The sequence below is a fragment of the Vombatus ursinus genome, unplaced genomic scaffold (assembly GCF_900497805.2).
Source record: "Vombatus ursinus unplaced genomic scaffold, bare-nosed wombat genome assembly UNPS02014932.1, whole genome shotgun sequence".
Lineage (NCBI taxonomy): Eukaryota > Metazoa > Chordata > Mammalia > Diprotodontia > Vombatidae > Vombatus > Vombatus ursinus.
In genome coordinates, this window is record NW_020954710.1 from 2,217,235 (window position 1) to 2,238,865 (window position 21,631).

The following is a 21,631-nucleotide window of genomic DNA, read 5'->3' on the forward strand; positions in this document are numbered from 1 at the left end:
ACAGAGGCTCAGTGACTTGTCCAGGGTCACACAGCTAGTAAGTGTCTGAGGTGGGATTTGAACTCAAGTCTTCCTGATTCCAAACCCAATGCTCTATCCACTGTGCCACCTAGCTGCCCGTGGTGATGATGATGATGATGATGATGATAACATTACTAACAGCTATCTTTTCTATGGCTTTTTAATATCAGCAAAGTGCTTTGTGTACACTCATTTAGTCTCACAAGAATGTTCTGGGGTAGGTGTCATTGTTTTCATTCCCTATTTCACAGATGGGAAAAAAGAGGTCAGGGAATGCCTGTGGCATGTCTATGGTCAAATAGCTAGCTAGTGTTGGAGGGGGGAGCTGAACTCACATCTTTCTGTGTTCAAATCCAGAGCTTAGTTCTGCCACTCACTACCTGGCACTTTGGGAGGGTCATTTAATTTCTTCAAGGCCTCAGTTTCCCCATATGTAGCCTAGACAGCCTCTGAGGTCCCTTCTAGCTACAGTTCTATGATTTTTGACAAAAGAAAATAAAAGAAGGGAGAAAGAACAGGAGCAAGAGGAAGCAGGCCAGCACTGAAAGCATCCCTGAGCCATCAGCTGAGCTGGACTACAAAAATAAAAAGATCCAGCCGTAGGAGGACCATTTAAAAGCAGCCCCACACAGACTTCAGCCGCATGTTAAATGCCCACTCTGCTTGGAGGTTTCAGCTTAATGTAGATAACAGGGCTAGGGCTCCTGAAAGGAAATGAAAGAAAAACATACCCCAAAGAGCCGCCAAGAAGCAGCCCATCCTTCTATATGGAATCACAGGCAGATTGAGCCAACAGCCTTTCTGAGGCTCCCCCGGCTGAGGCTCGAACCCCAGGTGTAATTCACAAGCCATGTGGTTGGCATACTCCTGATGCTAAGCACTCAGGCTGCCTGGGGGAAGCCCGTTTCTCCTCTCCTTCCCAGGTCAGGTTTTATGTCTTTCCAAGGCTGAAGTTGTGGGTTTTGCAAAATAGAAGTGTCATTAAAACTATCTCTTCTTAATGAATGAGGAAAGGGGAGCTCTTAGCATCAGAGATGTGCAATATAATTTCAGAATGAACCAAAATGATTTTGACTTTCCAGGGAACAGCATTAGTAGAATTAAACAGTTATCCTCCCCTGCCCCCACTTCTCAACTTTCTTTGAGAGGAAGCATGAGAGAAAGAGCAGTGGGTAAGGTGTCAAAAGATCTGGGTTCAAATCTTGCCTCCCGTGTTTAATTCCTGTGTGATTTGGCTAAGTCCCTTAAATTCCCTGGGCTTCATTTTCCTCACCTGTAAAACGAAGGAGTTAGACACAATGGTCTTAGAGGTCTTTCCCAGATCTAAATCTAGGGTCCTATGCTTGACAGATTTGGAGATACGGATTCAAAACATGCCTCAAATACTTATTAGCTGTGTGATCCTGGGTGGATAACTTCATCTCCCTAAGCCTCAGTTTCTTTCTTTGTAAAAAAAGCAACAACACTGACATCTACCCCACAGGGCTGTTGTGAGGTTCCTGTGGAAAAATGGGCATCAAGCCCTTTACTTTACAAGCTTTAACACAATATAGACATGTGAGATTGTTTTTTTTTTGTTTTCTTCCTTCCTTCCTTCCTCCCTCCCTCCCTTCCTCCCTCCCTCCCTTCCTTCCTTCCTTCCTTCCTTCCTTCCTTCCTTCCTTCCTTTCTCTTTTCTTCTTTCTTTCTACTCTTTGACCTACATTGAGGCAAATTTTTCATAATCTCTAGCAAGAGTTTAAAAGGGAGGTGGTTCAAATGTCACTGAGTTTGACTACTTCAGCAAGATGAAGTAGTTTCCTGATAAAATACATCCCCTTCTAAAACAATGTGTTTGCCCTTTCTTTAGAGGCTACATAGTACAGTATCTAAGGATTGTATCACAACATACTGGATTTGCAGGCAGTGGATCTGGGTTCAAATTCCAGCTTGACTGCCTGATCTTTGGGACTTTGGGTAGTCACATAATTCTTTGAGTGATAACCATTTAATAAGGTATCTGCCATTGCCAAGCACTGCACTAATTACTGGAGAGACAAAGAAAACGGTTCCTGCCCTCAAGGAGCATACATTCCATTAGGGAAACCAACACGTGTACACATACATTGATATACAATACATCAACTTTTGTATACAATTGTATACAATTGCATGCAAAATATATTAGGTTAAATATATACATCCTACTGGAGAAAACAACACAAATAGATCAATGAGATAATATACATAAAGCACTTTGCTACCTTTAGATTTATATCAGTGCTAGCGATTGTTATTATTATTATTATTGCTAATAAACAAGGTAATTTGGCAGAGCGCTAAAAGCTCAATTAATTAATAAGCATTTATTAAGCAGATACAAATGCTTTGGAGGAGACTAGGCTTTCTGAGATGTAGTAGAGGTGAGGAGAGAGGGTGTTGTAAGCATAAGTTACAAAATAAGATTTGAACTCAGGCCCTTCCCAACTCCAAACTCCATGCCTTTTTCGTTACAGCACAATGTTTCTCAGATGAAGCCAGGATTTGCAAAAACAAGAACACAAACTCAAAAAGCTTCCCAAACAATTATTGTACCCTAAGTTGGATGTCACAATTTGGAGAGTGCAAAAGAAATCAATGATAATTAAATTCTTCTAGAAACATGGCCTTGGCTCTCTGGGGGGCTATTTCAGCTAAACACCATCCAGAAGTCAGCTCTCTACTACAGGAAAAACACCCAGCTCATTTTCTGGGAGAAGAGCAGACAAAATCAATCTTTTCTTCCTTAACCTTTGTTAAGCTGTGTGTCACCCTCTTTTGGAGGGGGGAAAGCCTGAACAAACGATTGGTGAATAACTGTGAGCTTTCATTGATCATGGGAGGGCAAAAGTGAGAATTGCAGCAATCTGGCCGGACATATTGTGGGCCCCACGCGCACGTTTCACAGGGATAGGAGAGGAGGGTTTGTGAAGGGTGAGATTCAACAGCCATACGAGGCTCCACCAGCACGATTTAACCTTTCCCCAAGGTACTGAGGACTCCAGAGAGTGGCCAGATGTCTTAATTCAATTAGCATGTAAATCAAACTAATCAGCAAGCATTTATTACGTGGATCCTATACTATGCATTAGAATAAGGTTTGGAGATATAAGGACAAAAATGAACTGGTCCCTACATGGTGGAAAGAAGGCTGCATTGGGCATCAGAGGACTGGGTCCTTCTCTGACTCTCACTTTCCTCATCTATAAAATAAGGGCATTGGACTATAAGGTCCCTTTAGTTCTAAGTCTGTGATGCTCAAGGATGGGTTGCTATGGTCAAAGAATCTATCACCAAATGACTGTTTTTATTGTTGTTCAGGCATACCCATTTATTTTTTTTGGCAGAGACACTGGAGTGATTTGCTATTTGCTTATCCAGCTCATTTGACAGATGAGGAAACTGAGGCAAACAGGATTAAGTGACTTGCCCAGGGTCACACTGCTAGGAAGTGTCTGAAGCTGGATTTGAACTCAGGAAGATGAGTCTTCTTGACTCCAGGTTTGGCGCTCTATACAATATGGTGCCATCTAGCTGCCCCTACCAAGCGATTAGCCTTCTGGTAATGATAGTCTCTGTCCTTAACCCAGCCAATTCTGAGAAAGCTAATGGAGGTTTGGGCCAGGACTCTACTTGAACGCTTTCAAGTTTGGTTGAGCCTACAAGAGTTCATCATCTACTGACATAATATCTGAGAACCCTGGGGTTGACTCCAGTGCCATGTGAATGATGCCACCACAGAGATGTGGGACAGTCATGTAGCAAGAACCAGGGATGACAGGTGGCTATCCTGTGTGCTCCACTGGAATCCACACAATGTCTGGAGGCCCAGAGGCCCCCTCTTTCTTCTCCCCTATATACCATCATCTCCATTTCCTTCCCACTGGTGACCTAGACCCCACACCCGGAATTCTAAGCTCTAAGCCTATCCTGTATCCTCTCTCCACCCTGCCCCCATTCCCCACTTTCCAGCTTGTTGTCTCCTCTAATTAGAATGTAAGTTCCTTGAGAGCAGGGATAGTATCCTCAGTGCCTAGCACAGTACCTGGCACATAGAAAGTACTTAATAAATGCTTGTTGACCCACTGAGTCTCCTCTTATGTCATTATGCAGTCAGGTTATGGCTCTTCTAATCTTTGTTTTTCCTCTGTTTATCCCCGCCTTAGCCATTAACCTCAAAAGACTGGCAATGTTTTCTGTCTTCAGTTGTGCCCTAGAGTAGGGACAGTGCTAAGCTTGGAATGGGAACATCTGAGGTTGAATTGCAGCTCTTGAGTGACCTTGGGCAAGTCACTTCTCCTGAGCCTCAGTTTCCCTATCTGTAAAATGAAGGGGGTAGACTAGATGATGTCTTAGGTGTCTTCCAGCCTAAATCTTTTATGTCTCTGGGCCAGCTTCTGAAAATGAGGTTAGATTAGATGACCTTTAGGTAACCTTCCAGTTCTGTGTCTACACCGGGGCCATGCCAGCCTGGCCTCTTATGTGTTTGAGGTAGTCTTTAACTCCACAGGTTCCTTTGGGACCCCAAACCCTTACCATTTAGTGAGGTCTTGATTCCTTCTACCCACCCCCACCTCCTTTAGAATGGAAGTTTCTTGAGGGCAGGCTCAAGGTCATGTTTATTACTGTAATCCCAGAACCCACCTGAGGTCTTACACATTGTTAGGGTTTGCTTATTAGGAAGGCAGCTAGGAGTAGGGACACATGCTAGATTTACGGTCAGAGGTCCTGAGTTCAAATTTTGGTCCTGATCTCAGTAAGACAAGGTAAGCCTCTGTTTCTTTCTTTGTAAAATGAGGGGATTGGATCTCTGAGGACCCTTCCAGCTCTAGGATTCCATGGATACTTGAAGTTACCTGATGCTAAAACTCACCCTCCCCAGGCAAGAAACTGGTATCTCAGCAGAGGCCTTCAGTGAAAGTCAAAGGGGTGAATCTAATGGGGGAATTGCAGTCCCATCACACCATGTTGGTGGATGCTTAATATTGCTACACACACACACACACAAAACCTACACTCCGGAGGAAAAAAGCAAACAAAAAAGGATTGGATGCACCCCTAAAAATGGCTGCCTCTCCGCCCCAGCTTCTTTGCAGAGGTGGGGGCTATAGAACGCCGCATAGAGCATTTGACTTTTTCTAATATGTTGGTTAAGTTGATTGAATTGTTTTTTCCCTCTGTCTCATTCTTTATTAGAAGGGACTGCTCTCTGGGAGAGGCAATAGGAAGGGTTACATTGAGATATGTAAGTAATTTAAAAACAATGGATCAACAAAAATTTAATTACATTTTTAAAAAGTAGCTTTTTTTTTTCCCCTGGAACAGTAAAATACCTTACCTGTATGGCTGCTCCCCAGTATGCGTTCGAAGGTGTCGAGTGAGATTTGCTGATCGAGGGAAGATCTTACCACAGTACCTGGGGGAATGAACACACTATCACCCTTGGAGTCCCTGAATACCATAAAACCCCATTTGTGTAAGCTCTGGTAAGGTTCTTTTGATGTGGCCTTTTCCTAGGATCCCATTTCCAAATTTAAAATGAGCTTATCCGCCCATGGAAGGGACCATTGGTACAGATAATCCCCAATAGCCAATAATTCTCAAATGTTTTCCAGATGGATTAAAAATGCATTTTATGATTTCCCAACCCGCCAGCCCCCAGAAGATCTCCTTTCATAATCCTTAGCTCAAGCTACGTTAGTGACCACAATGACCACTTGGGGTATTATTCTACTTCCAGATGTCCTCACCCCAGCCAGAAATCACCCTTCCTAGCCCCCTCAAGCTACTTATGAGGTGGGGAAGGAGACACAAAACAGCAGTTTGGGGATTCTGTGGTGTTCCACTATTCTTTAATTTCATTAGAACCATAACCAAGGTGGGACAACTGGGACTTTGTACCAGGGGCATTTAAAGGGCAATGACAGCATTTGCAGTCCTGTGGCAACAAAGAGACAACGGGTCCTCCCCCATCTTCCTACTCCATCCCCCAACTCCTTTCCCTGGCCACCATTCCTTTATATGTCTCAGCTCACTTATTAGAATGTAAGCTTCTTGAGGCCAAGGATTGTAACACTTCTGCATTTGTGTCTCTATCATTTAGCATAGTGCTAGGCACATAGTACATATTCAATAAATGCCTTTCTAGGTGGACTCCCTGGACACTCTCTGTCTCTGTCTCTCTGTCTCTCTCTCTATCTCTCTCTGTCTCTCTCTGTCTCTCTCTCTCTCTGTCTCTGTCTCTCTCTCCTACAGGGTCTCTGCCCCCTGGGATAAATTTAAGGGGGGGGGGATGGTGAGATTTGGGCCACGTATCCCCTGGGGGTAGGGAGGGTGATGTTAAGTACTTTCCCAAGGTTACATGCTAAGTGTTACAGCTGAGATTTGAACCCTTGTCCTTTGGCCCCAGAGCCAGGACTTTGTCACATGGGTTACTCTTTGGACATAAAGACTCATCAAATTGGGTCTTTTATCATATTTGGAAGTTGGGAAGGGATCACTTTAAGCCACTCATGCTTTCTACCTGGTTTCCAATAATGTCTTTCTCCCTAGTAGAATGGAAGCTCACTGAGGGCAACAATGGTTTGATTTTTGTCTTTGTGTCCCCCATGCCTGGCATACAGTAGGTGCTTAATAAACACTTATCGAATTTAATTGAGAAGTCCAATAGATCAGGGTCTGGAGCTGAATTGGGGCAAACTTTTTCAGCTGATTAGGAGGAAGGTGATAACTCTGGTCTTTTGAGCACCAGACCTTCACCAAGGAGGCCAGGGGTCCCTGGAAGATCTTTCCCAGAAAACAAAACAAAAACAAACAAGCAAACAAAAAACCCAGACTGGTCAAGTGCTCAGAAGCCAACCCAAAAAGATATCAGAGGGAATGCTTTAAGTGCTGCTACCATGGGACTTATGGAGCTGATTTCCTGAATGTCTTTCCCGGCCCCTTCTGATGGATGCCCAGTGACTCGGCCAGGCTGAAAGTTACCTGCACGTGTAACGTTCCTTGCCCTTCCGAAGGATGGGGTCTGACAGCGTTGGGGGCGGGGATCTGAAACTGAAGGGGTGGTGGGGGAGGGGCTGCAGGGAGCTGCCCGAGTCGGTCTTCATGCCTGCAAAGCCCTCCAGCTTCTCCGTCATGGTTTCGATGGCTGACATCTGCTCTCACACAAGAAAGAAATGATGTTAGGGAGAAGGCAGCAAGCAGTCAGCGAGAGCTGGGTTCAGATTCTGCCTCTGGTGCTTACCAGCTATGAGACTAGGGGCAAAACCCCTTAACCTTAGTTTCCCCATCTATAAAATGGAAATAATAATAATCCCTTTAATACTTTTCTCAGAGGAGAGGCTCAGATGAGTTAATATATAGAAGATGCTTTGAAGATAAAGTATCACATAAATGCTAGTTGTTAGTATATGACCCATGCTGCTTTCTCAACTGTTTGACCTTGTGCAGTGAGGAACTACAGAAAGAACAATGGATTTGGAAGAAAGGATGGCAGGTTTAAAAAACCTCTGGGTCCCTTGGCTTTGGGAAAGGTCTGTGACAAGGGCTGCAGATGGGATGGGGTGGACCTGAGATTAAATCCTGGCTTTTCCATGTACTACATAGGGCAACTCATCTATCTGTCTGGAAGGACAAGGACTTCTCTTTCTTTCTCTCTCTCTCTCTCTCTCTGTCTCTCTCTCTTTCTTTCTTTCTTTCTTTCTTTCTTTCTTTCTTTCTTTCTTTCTTTCTTTCTTTCTTTCTTTCTTTCTTTCTTTCTTCCTTCTTTCTTTTCTTCTTTCCTTCTTTTCTTTCTCTTTTTTTCCTTCCTTTCTTTCTTTCTTTCTCTTTCTCTCTCTCTCCTTTCCCTCCTTCCCCCCCCCCTTTCTTTCTGGTGGGAGACTGGATCAAAGGATCACAGATCTAAGAACTGAAAGGGACCTCAGAAGCAAGAGTAATAAAGAAAGTGAAAAAAGTATGCTTCAGTCTGCACTCAGAGTTCATCAATTCCATCTCTTTCTGGAAATGAATAGCATTTTCCACCAAGAGTCCTTCGGAATTGTCTTGGATCATTATATTGATCAGAGTAGTTAAATCTTTCACAGTTTGACAACCACTCTAAACAAACTTTAAAAAAGGGTGAGAGGGCAGGAAGCAAGAGTTCCCTTTCTTCCCCCCTACCCGCTGACCCCAGTCCTCTCTTTTGGAGACTGAAGCGCCTTGTTTAAGGGATATACAGTAAGAAACATTTAGCCCCAGTCACTTGTCATTGGTGGCAAAGCTTTGGGCTGTAGCTGCCCATCACCTAACAAAACACAGGCACTCAGGTGCCCAAGTTGGAGGCCTTTGTCAGAACACCTGGAGATGGACTGTATTGTTCTCGGTGCCACTCCCGCTTTGTCAGAGACAGCAGCTGGCAAAGAGGTTGAGAGGCTTTTAAAAACTCTGAGCAGAGGCCACAGGCTGTCCTGGGGATAGAGGAGGGGAAAAAAGAGAGAAAAAAGAAAACAGGAAGAAGGAAGAGAAGAAGAGGAAGAAGAGAAGGAAATAGAGGGAGTAGTAGGAAGAGAAAATGGAGGGAGAGAGAAGAACGGAAGAAGACAGAGAGGGAAGAGGAAGAAAAAATGAGGAAGAAGAAGAGTAAGAGAAAGGGAAGGAGAAAAAAAGGCAAAGAAGAGGATGATGAGGAATAAGAAGAGGTTGAAACAGAGGAAGAGTAGGGAGAGGTGTTAATGGGCCAGAGTTGGCTGTCTTTAATCTCAGAGATGAGCCTGGTACCCGGGCTTTTGTGCATCTGGACAGATGATGCTGGTCAGTGCCCTTCCCCGGTGACTCCCATGAGCCGTTGCCCACCTTTGTACTCTCCTTGCATCTAAGCTGGAGTTTCCTTCCCTCTAAAATGAAAAGCTTGGACTAGAATGGTTCCTAAAGTCACCTCCATTCTCATTCTATGACCTCTCCTTGAGTCTGTCCAATCTAAGTCAATAAACATTTATGAAATGCCTATTATGTGAAGATGGTGGAGAATAGGCAGCAACCCAGCTGAACTCTCTCAACAAACAACTTTACAGTGGAGGAGAAAATGGAGAGGGAGGGGAGCAAAGCTTGAACCTCATTCTCACCTTAAAAACGAAAAAATCAAACAAAAAACAACCTATGCAAACCTCCACAAAGGGGCCTGGGTCACTTGGATTGGTCTCAGGTAGAAAAAGCCTCTTGGAAAACATAAAGGGCAACTTAGCAATTGTGGACAGAGTCTGAAGGAGGCTAGACCTTGAGGCAATGGCTGCATTGCTAGACTTGAAAGTCAGGAAGATTTGGATTCAAATCACTCCTCAGACTGGTACTAACTGTTCATTCAACCTTGGCTAAGTTGCCTGACCTCTCTCAGGCTCAGTTTCCTCACCTGTAAAATGGGGGAGATGAAAGAGTCAGTTTCATGAGGTTATCGCGAGAATTGAATGAGATAATATCAGCCAAGTGCCTCAAAGCACTATGGAAATGCTGGCTACTACTGTCACCCTCTCCTTGCCAGATTCTCTTGTTTTCCCATGGAAGGAAAGCCAGAGCACCAAGCCAGGTGGGCTTCCTCAGCCGAGGAAGGCTGTTCGAGGTCCAGTGGGCAGGACAGGGTCTCCTATGCCTGCCTCTGCACCTGGAACAGCCGCATCTCTGGGAAGGACCCCCATTCGGTCACAATAGGGTCATTTCATTCTCTTGATGGGGATAAATTTCCAGCTCTCAGATCAATTTCCTCCAGAGAGTGCCTTACTGGATTTTGAAAATGGCATCAGTTACCAGGTGGTTTCTAACCGCTTGCTATCTCACCCTTAGCCTATTTGATGTAATAAGTTATTGGCGATAACCAGGCTTCCAAATCTCTCTCCTTCCTGTCCCCCCCCAGCCCGCCTCGGACATGAGGAGGCGGCAGGAGAGAGGGTGGGGGGAGGTTTTTTCGGGGGCCGGGGCTCACCGTCTCCTGAGGTTCTCATTGTCTGAACAATGAGAACTCTCCCACCCTCCTGTCTCTGGGCCCACTCTCGAGAGTTTCTCACCGGCTTCCCGGCCCCAGCCCGATCCTCTCTATCACATTCTGTACAGGAACCCCTCACCATTCTCACTAACACAAACACAGGATGTGCCTGGCTGGCTCGTAGGCTTTTTCCAGCCCATTCGGAGGAAAATCGGGGGAAGTTATTAACCAAACTCTCTGGGCCGGGAAAAACAATGAGGGACGACAAGTTTAGATGTGAACAGGGGCCGGGCCCAGGTTTCACAAACCAGAGGGTTATTTATCCGAGGTATAAAAAGGGAACAATAGATGGGGGATGGAAGGCCTGGGCCCTGGCACATAGAGGGGCCTCTGGGGCAGGTCTGAGGGAAGAAGGTAAATTGGGAAAAGGAGTCAGGTTAAATCAAAGCGCATTTTCAGGCTCCTACTGTGTTCCACGCTTCGTCCTGCGGGTAGAAAATGGCAAAGCCTGGAGGATTTGGATCTCTGACGTGAAATTTTGCCTTATGGGAGAGACCAGCTCAGTTTGCCTGCCTACCTGCAAAAGCCCCCAAAGGGCCTCGTACAGGGTGAGGCACATTGTTTTCCCCAGGAAAGAATAAAACCACCTAGCCTGGTGTGAACCAACTCAGGGAGAATGGACTTTTTTTAGAGAGACTTTTTAGTGACTTAGAGAAATAGGAAATCTGGATTTCTCAGCAGGCCAGAGGGAGGTAACAAGGACTGTGGAAAGGGCATGAAATGCAGATTCAGAACTGGGCTCTTGTCCTGTCTCTTCCATTGATTTGAAGCCTCAGTTTCTATGTCTGTACAATGGGCTTAATAAGACCTGCCCTGGCTGCCTCACCAGGAAGCCGTCCAAGAAAGTAATGTATATGAAAATGATTTGCAGACTGCAAAACATTTTATATAGTGTAGGATTATTATTGTTATTGGTAATAATAATAAGGATAAGGATGATGATAACCTATATCTAGAGACTAGAACCCACTCAGGCTTAGCCAGTTTCCCAGACCATGCCCCCTGTTCCCACTGGTTTTACCTGGGGGTGAAACAGCAGAGGAGATGGCCTCAGGTACTTTTCCTTTAGGGCTCCCACAGGGTCAGTCACCTTCCGCTTCTCCACCCTGCTGGACAACAATACAGAGGGTTACATATACCCTACAGGGCTGAAAAGGCTACTGGGAAATCCACTTAATAAACAGCCCACTGAGTCAACCAAATACTGGATGGAGCTTGTCAACAGAATCACCTTCCCAAAGCATCACTCTCATGTCTCTCATTTCCCTGCTCAAAAACTATCAATGGCTCCCTATTTCCTAAAGTTTTAGAGGGCTGGACCTCAAGTCTAGAATCCCTGAGTTCTCTTGCTAGGAGGCAATTTTCTCATCTGCAAATGGGGCAAATAATACTAATAGTACTTACCTCAGTGGTATCCTTAGGCTTAGGGGAGATTGTAGAAGTAAAGTGCTTTGAATTTTAACGTGCTGTATCAATTAGTGGTTACTATTACTACTAGGCTCGCAAACTTGGCATTCAGGTTTCTCTGTAATCCACCTGGCATAGTTAGCTTTGTTTTCCCCAACAAGTACTAGATGCTGCTTAAGGTCATGGATCTTACAGAGACCGTGGAACACCCCTAGTCAAAATCTCTCATTTTCTAGAAAAGGACACTGATCTGTCTGTGTCCCACAGGCAGTAAACAGCAAGGCTGAAATTTGAGCCTCCTCCTCCAACTCCAAATTCAGTGCTCTGTCACCTGCTTCTCCTGCCCAGTTTCTAGGTGATGCTTTGGGGTGGAGTCAGGCTGCTCTGTGGACCTGCCCCCATACTCACCATGCTTCCTTATTCCCATCTCCCTGATTTCTTTCAGTCTGCTCCCTTCTCCTGGAATGCCCTTCCCCCTCCCATTTGCCTATCCAAATCCCACCCGCCCATTAAGCTCTCCCATCCCACCTTCTCCAGGGAAGCCTTTTCTGATCTCTCCAGTGCTTATTAAGGATCTCATGGGATCATGGGCAAGCTAGGAGAGAGCTTAGAAACAACTTTCTTGTTTTCTCCCTCCTTTGAATTCTTTCTGCATTTAAAGTCTATGCAGCCCGTTTAAATAACCTGTTCTTTATGTGTATGTACAGACTGGATGTCCCCACAGTCTTAGCACCAGCCGCACTAAGACTTTTGGGACACTCTGTATGTGGAAGGGTCATGTCTTTTGCGCTTGACTGAGCCCCATGAAGGCAGGGACTCTTTTTCTGAAGGGATTCTCATTATCTGGCACTAAAGAGGCGCCGATTCCTCTGTGATAAAGTCCAGGTAAGACCACAGCTGGTATAGATTATATGTTCTGTTCTGGATGCCACATTTCAGGAAGGTCATTAACAAGTTGGAGAGGGTAGAGGGCAACCAGGAGGGTCAAGAACCTTGAGTTTGTGCCAGGTAAGGATCCAATGAAGGAACTGGGGATGTTTAGATCAGAGAGGAGAGGACTCAGGTCCGACATGGTTGCCATCTTGAGTACCTGAAGCCTTCTTGGATGGAGAGAGAATGAGGCTTGTTTAGCTTTACCCCAGAGGGAAGAACCAGGAGCAACCGGGGAAATTTGTTAACCACAATCATAATAACAACAATAACTAGCATTTATATAGTGATTTAAGGTCTGCAAAACACTTTACAAATATTTCAACAACCACCCTGAGAGGTAGGCACTATTATTATTCCTGTTCTACAGTTGAGGAAACTGGGGCAAACAGAGGTTAAGTGACTTGCCCAAGGTCACACATCTAGGAAACAGAGGAAGCTAAATTTGCACTCAGGTCCTTTCTGACTTCAAGTCTCATGCTTTATCCACTGAGCCACCTGCAGGCACGTTTAGGTTCTGCTTCAGGAAACAGCCACCACCACCACTTAAGGATCAGAGACATCGAAAACCTAATGGGTTGGGAGGGAATGGAATCCCTCATCTCCAAGTTCTTTAACCCAAGGCAACGTGTTTTAGAGGAGATACCAGGTGGCTTAGGAAGTTGTCCCTTCCAATGACGGGTTTCTGGGAATCTTATCTAACCTCTATATGTCCCCCAGGTCTGAGCACAATGCCCTCTCTGCACACAGTACATGCTTAACTTTTTTTTTTTGGTCGAGGCACTTGGGGTTAAGTGACTTGCCCAGGGTCACACAGCTAGTAAGTAGATGCTTAATTAATAAACCTTTGCTAATTGATTGAACTTGGCCATGAGATGCTTAAGGCCAGGGACCATCTTCTATATTTCTGTATCCCTGAGGCATATAGCACAGTGTTTGAAATGTGATAATAATCATAATTTTCCCATTTCTATAGTATGTTAAGGCATATATGTATTATATAATGCTTTATTATATAATGTACTTTTATTATTATTGCATTATGTATTACATATAATGCATTCTTCTTATTATGTATTATATATAATGCATTCTTGTACATTATATATAAGGCATTCTTCTATGTCATATAGAGTATATTCTTATATATTATATATAATGCATTCTTACATATGTTACATGTAATACAATCTAATATATTCTTATATTCTATATATAATGCATTTTTATATATTATGTATGATGCATTCTTCTATATAATATATAATACATTCTTAAATATATATAATACATTCTTATATATGATAGATAATACATTCTTATCTGGTCTTATATTTAATGCTACTTATACATAATACATTCTCTCTCCATATACATATATCCATACATACACAAACATATATATGTATGCATATAAATGCATTCTTCTCACAACCACTCCCTGTAGGAGATAATAATAAAAGTGCGATTTCCCCAGTTTTACAGATAAGGCTCAGGGAGTTAAGTGGCTTGCCTAGAGACACACAAACTGGTAGTGTTGGAGCTGTTCCTTGTTGGTTAACTGACTAGACTGTAAGCTCAATGAGGGCAAGGGTAGATTTTTTTTTCATTCCCACCCACATGGCCCTTAGTGTGGTAGGCTGCTCTGTAAGCATTCAACAAAATGCTGCTACAGATGAATGGCCTGTCTGACCTTGTGAGGTCGTCCCTCCAATTTCCCTGCCTCAAGGCAGAGGCTCACCTAAATCATCCCAGACAAGAAAATATGGCATTTAAACAAAACCCTTCAGACAGTGGCAAGAGGTTAAATTTCTATGCCCCCCAGCCAAATATTGGTTAATTTTGTTAATTGCAAAATAAACAGATCTCTGGTGAAGAAAGCCCGGCTTCCTGGAGCACAAGGCAGTGGGGTGCATTGGAATTCCTGCTGGATGGGGAGTCAGAGCCCCGGGTTCACATCCCAGATCTGTTATTTACTAGCTGAGGGATCCTGGATAAGTAAATCACTCCTGCTCTGTCGACGTCAGCTTCCTTCTGTGTGGCTGCTTCAGGCCTTGATCGTAGGAAACCCATGAGAAATGATATATGCAAAATAGCTTTGCCCAGTATAAACTACCCCACATTTGTAAGAGACCATTACTTCTTCATTAAAACCTTCCTAAAATTCAGGGGCTGCTGAGGTAGGTAGAATTTACAGCCATTGCCCTGGTGATTCAGCTTTCACCATTGGAAAATTCACAGGACCCTAAATCTAAGGCATTTCAGACATCATCTAGCCCAATGCGCTCTTTTTAGAGACCAGGGGACTGAGGTCCAGAGAGTTTAAAGAATTTGTCCAAGGTCATACAACAAGCAAGCAACTACAATCCTGAGACAGGATTTGAACCCAGGTCCCTTGACTTTAGAGCAAGACTCTTTCCACTGTATCCCTCCCTTCCTCAGTGCTCACCTATGTTTTATACAACACAATTTTGACCAGCTACATTTCCCTCCTTGCTCTCCCTTTTGTAAATGTGCCCCTGTCCAGAGCTTCAGGTAATATTTGCTCAAGGTTCTAGACTCCATTCAAGTTTGCAAAGCACTTTGATTGGACCCCCAGGACAATCCTGTGACATAGGTATTATTACTGTCATCCCCATTTGATGGAAGAGGAAAAGGGGAGGGGGTTAGAGAAACAGGCTTTCCTCCCTATAAAAGGAGGGCAAAGCAGTGAGATCTGGGCTCAAATACTGGCTGTCATTGACTGTGTGACCTTGGGTAGGTCCTTTCCCCAGTCTGGGCCTTCTATAAAGTTAGGAGTTAGAGCTGGAAGGAGCCTTAAAGACCAGTTCATCCAATTCCGTCTTAAAGAAGTTCAAGAAAGAAGCTCAACTGCTTCCCCAGTCACACGGATATTAAATGCCATAGCTGGGGTTCAAGCCCTGAGCTTCTGGCTCGAAATTCAGAGGTCTTTCCCTTACACCACAAAGTGCTTTTCTCATCACCACCCTATGGGGGGGGGGTGGGAAGTGCCAGTATTGTGTATGACCTCCATTATACATATGAGGACACCGAGTACTTGAGAAGGTAAAAGGCTTGCTCTGGTCACCTAGCTAGTAAGTGCCCATGGCTGGAGTGGAATCCAGCTTTAAATATAGAATTCTTCCTCCCCACCTCTTTTGGCTCAGACTTGGGAGTCTGACCGTGGCATATATTACACAATTTGGTTTGCAAACATCCCACCCCGGTCCTGAGCTGCTGGAGCCCAGCAGAATGCAGACAAACCATGCTTCTTCCTTCCTTCCCTCACCTCACATCTGTCTCCTGGCTTTGCCCAAGAATCCAGGTCCTGTTGTTTGAATTGGCAAAGCCTGCCTGAGCCTTGTTATGATAACATTTGTCATGAGAACCCATAGGGGTGCTGGAACCCCAGACGACTTGAAAATAATTTCCTTGGTTCTCCCTCTGTGCCCCTTCCCATCTCCCTTCGCCGGGCTTTCTCGAACAGCACAGAGGGTCTCTCTCTCTCTCTCTCTCTCTCTCTCTCTCTCTCCCCCTCCCTCTCCCTCTCTCTTCTTCTCTCTCTCTTCTCTCCTCTCCCTCTTTGTCTCTTCCCTCTCTGTCTCTGTCTCTATCTCTGTCTCTCTCTCTCTGTCTGTCTGTCTCTCTCTCTCTCTCTCCCCCTCCCTCTCCCTCTCTCTTCTTCTCTCTCTCTTCTCTCCTCTCCCTCTCTGTCTCTTCCCTCTCTGTCTCTGTCTCTATCTCTGTCTCTCTCTCTCTGTCTGTCTCTCTGTCTCTCTCTCTCTCTCTGTCTCCTTCTGCACCCCTACCCCCACTTCCTTTTATATTTCCAAGGCTAACGATGTCAGGCACTGGGCAGAAAGCATGATCTGTCAGAAGACAGAGGCCAGCCTGGAGGGACCACAGATGGTGTGCTTGTAAGCAAGTGAGAAGGGACGCTTTGGTGGAGGAGTTGGCGGATCAAATGAGTCCCTCACTAATCTTCGTTGAAGCTGACAGCTCCTTGGCCTAGTTAGGCACTGACATAATTCCTTTTCCCACATTTATGAACCACACAATAGCAGGGAGCCGGGGACGGGGCAGGTGTGGGGTCCTCACCCGCCTTGTCTCCTGGAGCCCTGGTCCCCTCTGCCTGCTGATGGTCAGCCCCACTTACACTGGTTATCCACACTCGCTATCTTCAGGAAGGTGGCTGGGTTCTAGACTCAGTTTAAATTTCCCTGAGAATTATTTTCTCAATTCTAGACTGCTATGTCCTGTTCTTCTTACCCTCCTCCCCCCTCCCCATATTTTTTTTAAGAGACCAAACCTATTTATCAAAGCAAGCAGGAAAACTGTAACTGAGGAAGTCAAACAGGTTAGTTTGGGGAATAGAATTCCCAAGAGTCAGAGGGCTCAGTGACTTGAGAATGAGATGAAATCTCAGTTTATCCAGGGAGAGGACCATCTCACCTTGTGAGTCCACTCTTAGCAGCCTCCAGGGTTACAACCATTAAAGATAAGACAGAGCAAAGGTTTATAGGTTTAGAGTTGGAAGAGTCCCTAGAAGTCATGTTCCTCATTTTATAGAGGAAGAAACTTATTCCAAATCCAACTTCTTTCCTACTGTTCCATCACCCCCTGGAAGTCAAGCAGGATTTAAGGTGGGTTAGGAGACTATATTCTGGGTTCAAATTCTACCCCTAACTAGCTGTGTGACCTTGGCCAAATCACTTTCTCTGGGCTTCCATTTCTTTTTCTGTAAAATGATGGAGTAGGACCAGTTGGCCTCGGAGGTCCCTTCCCATTTTAAATCTATGATTTGCCCCCCAATCCATCTGTTGGTCTGGACTTTGGAAAGGGGAAGAAGTTAACAGGGGAGGAGGAAAGAGGGAAGGGAGGAGAAAGCAGTAGAAAGAAGCCAAGGAACAGGGCAACATTCCCACTCAATTCTGTCTTGCTCTATCGTGGTCTTGACTAAATAACTTTGCCTTCTCCTTCTGGGTCAGGCAATGGAAAGTGTAGGGTGAGGGCTCTTGGCTAGTGATTGCTTATCAGGGAAAAGAGGATCCGTTAGGAAGGGAGCTAAAAAGACAGAGCGGCGAACTTCCAGGACCTGGGGTTGGATGCAGCTGTCCAAGGGAGCACAATGGGGAGAATTCAGGGGAGGAGACAGGGCAGGGAATGAGAGAGGCCCCGAGGGGTGGGAAGAGCAGAGGCTAGCCCCCTTTTGGGAAGTAAAAGAAGCAACAGGAGAAGCAGCTGGAAATGGGGGAAAAGTTCAGAAAAATCTGGTTCATGGGGATGGAGATGAGGGAGAACACCTGGAGAAGGCCCCAGGCAGGATCTAAAAACATCTGTGATGTGCGGGGTCGGGATCTCCAACTTCCCGTGTGTCCCCCGGAATCACAGCAGAGCTCCTCCCTTAGCCTCCACCCCTAGCTCAGGCCTGGACTATTCTAGCAGCCTCCGGTTTGGTCTCTTTACCTCCACTCCTCCTCTCTAATGCACCCTCCAATAGCTATCAAAGCTTCTTATTCCCTCTAGATGAAAACAAAGTCTCTGCTGGACATTCAGAGCCCTTCACAATCACGCTCCAAACTATCATCTTCCTGATGTCATGGTCCTCTTCGAGAACAAAGGACAAACCAAACCAGGAACTTCATATTAATAATAGCTAACATCTATATAGCACTTACTATGTGCAGGGCACTACATTAAGCACTTTATGCTTATTATCTCCTTTAATCCTCTTGATAACCTTGAGAGCAAGGTCCTATTGTTACCGCCCATGTTACAGATAAAGAAACTGAGGCAGGCAGAAGTGAAGTGACTTGCCCAGGGTCACACAGCTAGTAAGTGTCTGAGGCTGGATTCGAACTCAGGTTTTCCTGACTCTAAGACTTTGCACATGGCTCAGACACTTTTTTTTTCTCACTTTGGCTTTTTGCAATCAAGGCTCACATCAAGTGCCAGTCCCTTCAAAAAGCCTTTCATGATCCATCCCAGGTGTGATGCTTCCCTTGAAATTACTCTCTCTTTCTATATGTTGTACCTATTTAGTATGTATGTGTGCATACACACACACACACTCATAAAATATATATATATATACATGCACACATATACACATGTGTGTATATACATACATCTGGACATACAGATATATGGGGATGTATATGTGTATATACCTATTTCTATCTATCTATCTGTTTCTACTCCCTTTATTAGAATGTAGGTCCCTTGAGAACAGACTAGCTCTCTAGCTACTATCTAGCATCACTAGCATCCTGGCTAGTAGGCATTTATAAAATGCTTGTTGCACTGAAATGCTTTTTGAGAGGTAGTCAGATCTCCTCTGATCCTCCTTAACCCTAAGTCTATCTGAGCAAGGAATGTCCCATTATATTGAAGGATGCAGACCCTCCAAATGAGGGGTACCTCCCTCATATAAATAATTTATATTTCCTTTGTGTATATAGTTTATAGTTATTTATCTATGTTTTTCTATAGTAGAATGTAAGCGTATTGAGGGTAGGCTCTGTTTTATATTTTGTCTTTGTGTCTTCGGCACCCAGCACAGGGCCTGACCTATGCGTTGAATAAATGAATGAATGAATAACATGACATGAATGAATGACAACCAGAAATCAGACCTTTTGCTATTTGGAAGTGGCCGTATCTAGGAGAGTTGTCTGACCAGACCCTGTTAGGAAATTGCAATTATTTGTGAAACAACTTTTGAGTTATCTTGGGGTCACCTCAAGTGAAAGTGAGACTCGGAGCTTTCCATCCCACTGCCAATTCCATCTCCTCCCAAGCCCACCTCCCTCAGAGTGTCTGCCAAAACCCCGATGTGTTCAGGGTGAGGGCAGGGCATGTTAATACCTGTATATTGGGTCCATGAAAAAAGGTGATGGCTTGGCGTAGTGCAGGGAAGGCTGTTGGGGGAGCTGGGATGGAGAGATCTTCGGCAACATTTCACTAGGAAGGAGTTTCCTCTCCCCGTAAATGTGATTTTTCCGGGGTTCCCTTCCTCCGTTCTGACTGGCCCGGATCCGGTTTCCAATGCTCAAGTCTAAAGGCTGCTCCTCTCCAGAAGCTTGGGCTTGGGGGAGGATCTTGGGGGTGGGCAAGATGGGTTTCATCTCTTTTGGTTTGGTGGTGAGATCGAAAGGGGACTCAGAGCTGGTGCTGCCCACCTTGTGGAGATCTCGGGGCGACTTTGGTTCGGCTTTGACCAGCAAATTATGGTTCAGGGTGCGGTCCGTGAAGGGATAGAGCGAGTGGGGGAAGTTGGGAAGGAACTGAAAGGGGAACATGGAATGATACGGGAGAGAACCCATCTTTTTCTCCTGCATCCCCATGAAGCCTGGGCCAAAGTATTTCTCCGCAATGGAGGCAATGGCCTTGATGGAGTCGTTGGCCGCACCTGACGTGGGGAGCAGCTGCTCTTCAGGAGGAGGGAAGAAGGAATGTTGCGAGTAGAAGACGGGGACCTCGTTGATGCTGTTGGGGGCCCCGGGAGCCACCGAGCCGCTGCCAAAGTCCGGTTTGCTCTCAGCAGGTTTGCTCTTGTCCTTGGCCTTGTCGCGGTCACTGTCCACGTCACTGTCCAGGTCAGAACCGGTCCCCGTGGTGGTGTCCAGGTCAGTCCCCGTGGTGGTGTTCACATCCTCGAAGTCGCTGCCGTCTGACATGTCGCTGTTTCTCGCCTTAAGCTTTTCCAGGTAGGAGTTCTCCAGGCCTCCCTCGAATTTCTCCTCCGCAGACATGCTCTGGCTGTTGTTGTTGACCGCTGAGATCAGGGGCAGCGCGGGGTTGCCCAGGGGGCTCGGGAGCTTGGCATCTTGGGTGTGGTTGAGAGGGCTCTTGAGCAGCGGGGTGGGAGGTAGCAAAGGCGGTCTGGGGTACAAGGACGGAGGGAAAATCCCCGGGAATCCTGGAGTGAGGGCGGGGAAGGCTGGAGGGGCCGTGGAGAAGGGCAGACCTCCAGGATGAGGTCTAGAGGGGAAGTAGTCATTGAAGCCGAGGCCGGCGTGGTTGAGGTTGGGAGCCTGTTTGGACTTGTCCATCATGGAGCTCGGCGTCAAAGGTAAGGCCGGGGCAAAGATGCCCCCGGGGTTGTAATGATTCTTGCCCTCGCAGAAGCGGCGGTGCTTGTTGAGAGAGGAGGTAGTGCTGAACATCTGTCCGCAGTCTTTGCACTTGATTTGGGTCCGGCAGTCCGCGTGCATCCGTTTGTGGCGACAGAGATTGGAGAACTGCGTGTAGGATTTGTGGCAGACCTCACCTAAAACATCAGCAGAAACCAAAGACAAAAGCAATATGAAATTACCGTGAAAATCTCTGCAGGGGACTGGGCTGTGGGCTGGGCACAACCTTTTCTTTCGAGGGCACGTGGCAGTGGACTTGGAGTCGAAGAGACCCTGGTTCGAATCCTGCCTCAGACACTTGATAGCTGTGTGACCCAGGGCAAATCACTTCTGACCCTCACCTGCCCCATCTGTAAAATGGGGATAATAATAGCACCTACATCCATAGAGGCGGATGAGGAACAAGTGAGACAGCTTAGGTAACTATAGGAATGTTGTTATTACTACTCTGTAGATAACATTCCTTGCAAAACCTGAAATCGTTATATGTTATTAAGTCACAGATAGGTTGTGATCTGCGTTAGTGGAAAGAAGTGCCACAATGGGAGTTCCTTGTATGCTGATGAAATCACAGATCCTTTGTGTAAAAATAATGGCATTAACCCAGGCATTTAAATAGCCCTTGGATACTTGCAGATGCTTTACAAACATCTCATTCAAGTTTCACAACCACCCTATGAGGTAGGTGCTATTATTATCCCCATTTTACAGATGAAGAAACCAAGGCTCAGGAAGGTTAAGCAGGTTGTCCAGGGTTCACATAGTTAGAAAGGATGAGAAGTAGGATTGGAACCCATGTCTTTTTCATTCAAAAGATCAGCATTCTATGCACCATGTTACATTCTCTCAACATTCATGGGAAAAATAGGGCACTGACTTCATTTTCTGGATACTTGTCCGTATGGCTTAGCTTCCTGGCACTGGACCCAGATGTGGGGGTTCAGGGTGGAGAAAGGGGGAGCAGATCCTCAGAGGTAAGGTGGGATAGGAGAGCCTGAGTGTGACCATGTATTGGACCCAGAATTGGACTTATTTCTGTTCTCCCTAAAGACTCCCTGGGTTTCCACTGAGAGAGAGAGAGAGAGAGAGAGAGAGAGAGAGAGAGAGA

General features: G+C 45.6%; 1 protein-coding gene across 1 annotated transcript in view; it reads right to left on the reverse strand.

Annotated features, from left to right (window-relative positions):
- Positions 1-21,631, reverse strand: part of LOC114029537 (PR domain zinc finger protein 16-like) — a 113,591-nt gene that overhangs the window by 24,106 nt on the left and 67,854 nt on the right. The window contains exons 7-10 of the mRNA XM_027844025.1: positions 19,256-20,660; positions 11,073-11,160; positions 7,024-7,193; positions 5,378-5,455 (exon numbers count right to left, since the gene is read on the reverse strand). Coding sequence (XP_027699826.1) covers positions 5,378-5,455; positions 7,024-7,193; positions 11,073-11,160; positions 19,256-20,660 — 1,741 coding nt within the window. The remainder of the gene's footprint in view (positions 1-5,377; positions 5,456-7,023; positions 7,194-11,072; positions 11,161-19,255; positions 20,661-21,631) is intronic.